Below are 7,315 nucleotides of genomic sequence, written 5' to 3'. Positions count from 1 at the left end.
TGGGTAAAGAAGCTCACCACACTCATGTTATTTGTTCTGATGCCACCAATTTTATACCATTTCTCTCCTTTCTCTTCTCATCTCTGGTGACACAACTTTGCCTCCTGGATTGAGAAGGTTGGTTAGGCATGCAGAAATTGCCAGATCCAAAGGATATGCCCACTCCGAGCTCTTCTTTCTTCATGGCAGCGAGATCCACGATGGCTCATTTTCTGGAATGGTAAGTCTATTCCTTAACTTCCCCTCTATCTTAGTTGCATTGTCCTACAGAGTCACTTAGTGGGTATTCTGGCTAGAAGAGGCAGAGCACATAATCACTGCACCACCATTCGACTGTGCAATATGATGTGGAAGATAACGAACTTTTAATACTTTTGTGATGGGTTCAATTGTTGTCTTCCTAAAATGAGTGTCAACGTCCTAATTCCTAAACCATACATTTGACTTTGATTTATTTTGTTATTTAAATTACAAAATAATATGAATCTATGACAAAAGAATATCCTTTGTCATTAAAAGTACATAGAATGGGTTCTAAACATAATTTCTGGGGGGTATCTCATACAAAGAGCAGAATACATAGAGACATAAATTCAAGGGGAAGGCATGCAACAGAGACAGATGCATCTATCTATAAACTAAAGAATTCTGAAACTTCTGGTAGTTATTAGAAGCTGACAGAAAAAAAACATTCTCTTAAAGTTGACACCCTGAATATGTACTTCTGGACTTATTAATCACAAGAAAATAGCTATCTGTTCTTTAATCACCCACTTATGGTACTTTGATTTTTGTACTAGAAAACCTAGGAAAATTCTAAAGTTACAATTTTAATGCTAAAACAAGTCATACTTATGGGTATTTATAAAATTTGTGGGGAAATTCCATTACCTTTACATTGTTTTCCCAGAACTTTTTGACACTCCATCATAACCACAGTGTGTTTTAGAAAATTATTCAGTCAATACGGAGTAAATGCTGTACTTCACATAATCAACCATCAGGACACAGAGACCCTAAAACAAGCTGCTTAGAAGGAGCACTCAGTGTACTGTGGATAAAACACACAGACCTTACACAGTCTATGGGAACCCAATGCAATGACATATCCTTTATAAATCAATGTAGCACGGAACTGGACAGAAGTGATCAGTACTCTATAGCAGTTAGGAAAGGCTTCACATTGTGTCCTCCACAAAGTTTTATAAAGGAAAATTCCTCAAGCTCAAGTATCAGAAAAATAAATAAAATAAGTAACAAGTGTGCCCCTGGGTGCACATTAATTAATGGAGGACTCTCTATGTGGTAGTTACATAATCTCCTGTCAACTTGAGTGAAGGGGTGGAGTCTAGCCAGTCAACCAGGTCATAGCCACTGAGGCCTCTGTAGGGGTCTGGCCTTCTCCTGAGGATTCTGGGAGCTCCTGTCTTCCTCTCTGGAGGTAGGACACATTCTCTGCTTCACATTCCTATTGGAAAGCCACATGGAGACACACGGATGGAGCCAGAGCCCTGGAGCTGGAAGAGCCATGTGGAGGCCCATGCCAGCGCTGAGATGCTTCATTGCCACTGGATCCACAAGACTTTCCACCCACTGACCTGTGATCTTCCAGTATTTGGCATCATTGCATGGCTGTGTGAGTCTATAGAGGAATTTATGGACTAGTATTGGACATATGGGCTAATATTGGATTTATGGACTTGATCTGGACTGGGCTGGGATATTTCTTAATATACAATTGTTCTTTGATATAAAATTCTCTCTTACACATACATGAGTGTCAATGAATTTGCTTCTCTAGTCTACTCAGACTAATGCATTATAAAACCAAGCAAATTCTTCAATATGGATCAAGGATTCTAAACTGGTAATAATTTCTGCTTTGCATGATTGAGAAGAAATGAGTAACTCTTACAGTAACAGGAGAAACGTATGCCTTTGTTGTACCAGGAGTTTCAGAAAGGAAATTAATTTAGAAACAAACCTAAATACATCAGGTTGAATAGCTTCTTTGTGTCATCTGATTTTTATCCTTCCCTCCCATCCTTGAGAGAGGATTCAAAATAGAGATGGCTTCTAAATTCTTCCTTGCCCTAGAAAATGCAGACTTTCTTTCTGGAAGGACCAAGCTGATGCTATCAAGATGGGCTTAAAATACCCCTGGTTGGATTTCAGGAGAAAAGAGAAGCCAAGGGAATGTTGCTTCTCCTGAGTCAGAGCCAGATGTATCTCCTTAACAAGCAAGACATCATCTTCCCTCTCAGGAATTTATTGAAGAGTTCTGGTGGTTAGTGGGTTACACTGGGGGTTGCTAAGAGCAAGGGCAGCAGTTTGAAACCACTAGTCTACTCCACAGAGAAGGGTGATGCTTTCTACTTCAGTACAAGGTAGAGACTCAGAAACCTGCCCGGGCAGTGGTTCTACTCTGTCCTGGAGGCTTGCCATAAGCAGGAACCCACTTGATTTGGGTTTGGGTTTGGCTTGGTATTGTATTGAGAGCGGAGCTGGGGAAAACACAAAAGATAGGTTAAACAAAAGCTTACCATCACCCTGATGATATTAAGTATGGCTCTAAGAAAAGTGGGCTTTTTCCCCCCTCTACAGGTTGCATATTTCAATAGTAAAAGATACAGAGTCATATTTCAAGAATTTCTTTTTTCTCGTGAGAGGAACAGGAGTCGAGAACTTTCCCAAATGACTCCCTTTCTTTGCAAGTGTTGTTTGATGGAGAACAACTAGACCCCTTCTTTGAGAATCTATGACGTTTAGGGCAGAAAACGCCAATGGAGCTTAGAGTTCTCTCAATTAATTGCCAAAGCTTCAAAATAGCCAAACACTGAAAATAAATATCATCATTTTGAAATCAGAAACAGAATAACTCCTGAATTAATTCTCTAGTCCTTGATTTTTCTCCTTATTCATGGATACTGGTTCTGAAATTCTTACCTGAAAGTCAAAAGCCCAAGTGCCTCCAAAGGATGTGAAAATTCCCATGCTCTCAAAATGGCATGCATGTCTGAAACGGTCCTTTCATCCCATCCAGGGGCACTGCCCAGGACCAAAGGAAGGGAGCAGTTCTCTTTATTGCAGTAAAGGCGATAAAACCATAAGTATCGTCTCTTTTCCTCAGAGAGTCTGCAAAATCAAAGATTGGAAACTGACATTTACTCATATTCTCTGCACTAACAAATACTGCAGTAAACACAGAGTGCAAAATTTTACACTGGTTCTTTGAGTTTTATTTAATTTCAGAAAACAAATTATTTATCTTCTTAAGACAGCTTGATAGATTATTCCATCAACATATTTCCCACTAACTTTATTCTGTTACAGAAGAAAGATCCTTTAGTTCAGATCATTAACATTTGCTTTTCAGGCCTCTTTTCTGTGTAACTTTAAAAAATCTGTCATTTTAATTGCAAAATCTATCTTCTTTAGGGCAGGCCAAGTTATCTGAATCCTGAAATCTCTTCTCTTTAGAGCAGTGGTAATCAACCATTTATCCTCTTACTTTCTTTATAAATTAATGCAGACCCTGTGGGCCTGCAAGAAAATGACATGGCTTAAAGATGATATCCGTTCATCTCAAAGCAACTGTAATCAAAGTTCAGAGAACTCTGCTCTAAATTTCAAAAACAAAGAAATGAAATCGTCGCTGGCTTCTGGTTTTAAACTCTCGGAGTTCACTGGAAGTTTGGGGTTAAAATGCCAATGAATAGAACTTCCTTAACTATTCCAGTCTTTGCCCCTGGAGAGTGGTCTCCAACCTAAGATAAATAACTTGGGACAGGGACATTCACTGGCTGACAATCTGCCCTAGTTTGCTTATGCTCTGGCAGCAGCGTGCAGACGTGTAGTTCAGTGGGAGGACAGCATTTCTTACATGACAGTGACAGCCTTTGAGCAGATGCCTGCAAATTGACATGCTGCCAGCTAAAACACTCAAGAAATTTAATGAGAAATATTAAAATATTTAAAGGTTAATGTATGTCAACAATGTGTTCGGAAGCTATCTTCAGCTGTAAAATGAAAGTATTGGATTCTCAAGGTATATTTAGGACCTATTCCTGTGCTTTGTCCCTGCTCCTCCCTCCCAAAAGAAAAAAACAAAAACCTTACCAATATATAATTCCCAGTTAAATGTCTTTTTCTCCATGTTGAAGAATTTTACAAATTTTTTTTCATTTTCATTTTATTTTATTGGGGGCTCTTACAGTTCCTATCATAATCCATACATCTATCTATTTTGTAAAACACATCTTTACATATGTTGTCATCATCTTTATCAAAACATTTTTTTTCTACTTGAGCCCCAGACATCAGCTCATCATTTCTCTCTTACCCTCTCTCCCTCCCCCATGCCCCTTTGATAATTCATAAATTCTTCTTTTTTTCATATTTTACACGAACTGCTATCTCATTTAACCCACTTTTCTGCTGTCTGTCCCCCTGGGATGGGGGCCATATGTTGATCATGGTGATTGGTTCCCCCTTACACACCTCCCACCCCTTACTCTCCTGGTATGGCTGCTCCCCTTATTGGTCCTGAGGGGGTTGCTTGCTCTGGATTCCCTGTGTTTCCAGCTCTTATCTGCACCCATGTACATGCTCTGGTCTAGCCATACTGGTAAGATAGTTTTGGAGTCATGGTAATGGGTGGGGGTTGGGGTTGGGGAGGAAGCATTAAAGAACTAGAGGAAGATTGTGCGTTTCATCATTGCTTTAGTGCACCTGACTGGCTCTTCTTCTCCTTGTGGCCCTTCTGACAGGGGGGTGTCCAATTGACTACTGATGGCTTTGGGTCTCCACTCTGCTCTCCCTCTCATTACATTGATATGCTTTTTGTTTGTTTGTTTTGGGTCTTTGATGCCTGATACCTGATCCCATGGACACCTCATGATCACAGGCTGGTGTGCTTCTTCCATGTGGGCTTTGTTACTTCTCAGCTACATGGGTGCTTGTTTATCTTCAAAACTTTAAGATCCCAGATGCTATGTCTTTTGATAGCTGGGCACCATCAGCTTTCTTCACCACATTTGCTTATGCACCTATTTTGTCTTCAGAGATTGTGTCAGGGGGGGTGAACATCACAGAGTGCCGTGTTAGTAGAACAAATTGTTCTTGTGTTGAGTGAGTACTTGAGTGGAGGCCCATTGTCCATCTGCTACCATAATACTTTATAAATAAATATGTATACATAGCTCTATTTCCATCATTGTATATAAATGTATTTACATATATACAATCCTGTATGTAGACCTCTATAAATGTTCTATGCCTCCCAGTTATCTCCTCTGTTTCCTTTTACTTTCCTCCATTTCCACTGTCATGTTTGGCCTTCATTTAGGTTTTTGTAACTCCTCTCAGCTACATTGCCATTGATCGAGACCCCTCCCCCACCCAGCACCCTATGACCTCCTCGCCATCGATTTTAGATCACTTATTCTTCCCTTGTCCCTGGGTTTGTTGGCATCCCCCTCCTTTTCTTCCATCTCTCCCTCTCCCATGTCCCCCTGGAACAGTCGGTCCCATTGTTCTCTCCTCTGGATTGTTCATCCTGCCTATCTTGTCTAGATAGACATGCATTGACAATAATGCACACAAAAACAAAGCAGAGCAAACATAACACAACAAAGCAGACAATAAATAAATCAACAACAGCTAATACAACAAAACAAATAAAGAGAAAAATAAAAACCAACCGCCAAAACTGAAAAGCCCGCAAGCAGTTCCAGGCCTGTCTATTGACCTTGATGAGTGTTTCCCAGTCTAGTTCACTAGGGTCCCACACCCTGGCCCCCACGTTCACCTTTGGCATTAAGAGAGACAGTGGTGGCAGGGGGAACAGGGCACTAACCCACCCAAGGGAAGGGCGGTGTTTATATCTCCACAGGAGAGTGAGAGAGGGGGCCAGGCTTCAACCAAGTTCACCAAGAAGCCAGTGCAACCAACCAGCATGAACCAGGGAACCAATAGAGAGGTCAGCCGGCCAGCTCCCAATGCCAACTATGTGAGCACTCCCCACCCCCCACCCCAGAGGAATGCACTTCAGAGGACAACACTGAAGCTGCAGCTCTGGAAGTGTGGCATGTCTGAACAGGAGCAAAGGAAGACGGAAGGAGAGAGTGGAACACACCTGGCCCACCAAGCCATGAGGACAATACTCTGGTTCAGAGACGCCAAGGCACAGAGGGGATCAGAAGGCTGGCCCCGTCATGAGAAAGGATGATGTGTCCCTCACTGACACTAAGGGGGGCAGCACTGGGGACACAGTGTGGGAAATGTGCCCAATCTGACTCCACCACACCAGGGTGAACACTAAGGGTGTACTGCGGAGCAGCAAAGGTAGCAAAGCAACGAAATCCCTGAGGAATGAAAAATTTTTTATGCATCATCATTTATACAGAAAGAAGGGTATAAATTAGTTTCAGTACATTCTGACAAATGCATAGAACTGGCAAAAAGCACACCACACCTATCAAGATATAACACTATTTATATAAAATTCTTCTTTTTCCTATTACATTACCTACATCCTCACTAAAGGCAAACACAAGTATGATTCTTTCACTCTAGCTTAATATTAACAAATTTAGACCCTCGTGTAAATTAAATCACAAAATATACACTCATTTTGCCTCTTTTTTTTCACTCAATAAAATGTTTTTAAAGCTATCTATGTTGTTGAATGTGCCAGCAGTTCATTTATTTCTATCAATGAGTAGTATTCCTTTAAATAAATGTACAATAATGTGTTCATATCTTCTCTTATTTATGGGACATTTGAGCTATTTTCATTATAATAGAGAAAATATTGAAATTATCAAAATCCTAATTTTTGCATCTATAGACAATGCCTATGAAAGCAGCAGTCAAAGAATTGGTTGACATGTTGCTTCAGACAAATTTGCTGCACAAGACCTCTTAAAGTGCTAAAAAGCAAGGGTGCTATTTTGAGGACTAGTGTATACCTGTTCCAAGCCATGATATTTTAAATTGCTTTATATGCATATGAAAGTTGAGCTATGGATAGGAAGACTCAAGAAGGATTCATGCATTTGAATTATGGAGCTTGGAAATTGAGTATCTGAGAGACTGCAAGAAGAATGAACATATCTGTCTTGGAACGAGTGCAACCAGAATGTTCCTTAAAAGCAAGGATGGTGCTCCTTCATGTCATGTGCCTTAGACATGTCAATATGAAGGGCAAATTCCTTGAGTAGGGCATCATGCTTTGCAAATCAGAGGGTGAGGTAGTTAGTTCATTGTGCCAACCTGGCTAATAAATACATGTGGGATTAATTGAAGGGCTGAG

The 7,315-nt window shown here is 40.5% G+C and overlaps 1 protein-coding gene across 3 annotated transcripts in view; it reads right to left on the bottom strand.

The window, feature by feature from the left end:
* Positions 1-7,315, bottom strand: part of PIK3C2G (phosphatidylinositol-4-phosphate 3-kinase catalytic subunit type 2 gamma) — a 471,530-nt gene that overhangs the window by 282,140 nt on the left and 182,075 nt on the right. For all 3 annotated transcript variants that reach the window (XM_045288491.1, XM_045288490.1, XM_045288492.1), the window contains one exon: positions 2,947-3,135. In XM_045288491.1, the coding sequence (XP_045144426.1) occupies positions 2,947-3,135 (189 nt within the window). The remainder of the gene's footprint in view (positions 1-2,946; positions 3,136-7,315) is intronic.

This window comes from Echinops telfairi, unplaced genomic scaffold (assembly GCF_000313985.2).
Source record: "Echinops telfairi isolate 266 unplaced genomic scaffold, ASM31398v2 ScPeMD7_21;HRSCAF=78, whole genome shotgun sequence".
In the NCBI taxonomy this organism is placed as follows: Eukaryota; Metazoa; Chordata; class Mammalia; order Afrosoricida; family Tenrecidae; genus Echinops; species Echinops telfairi.
Note: the sequence above shows the minus strand (reverse complement) of the source record. Positions and strands in the feature narration are given on the sequence as shown.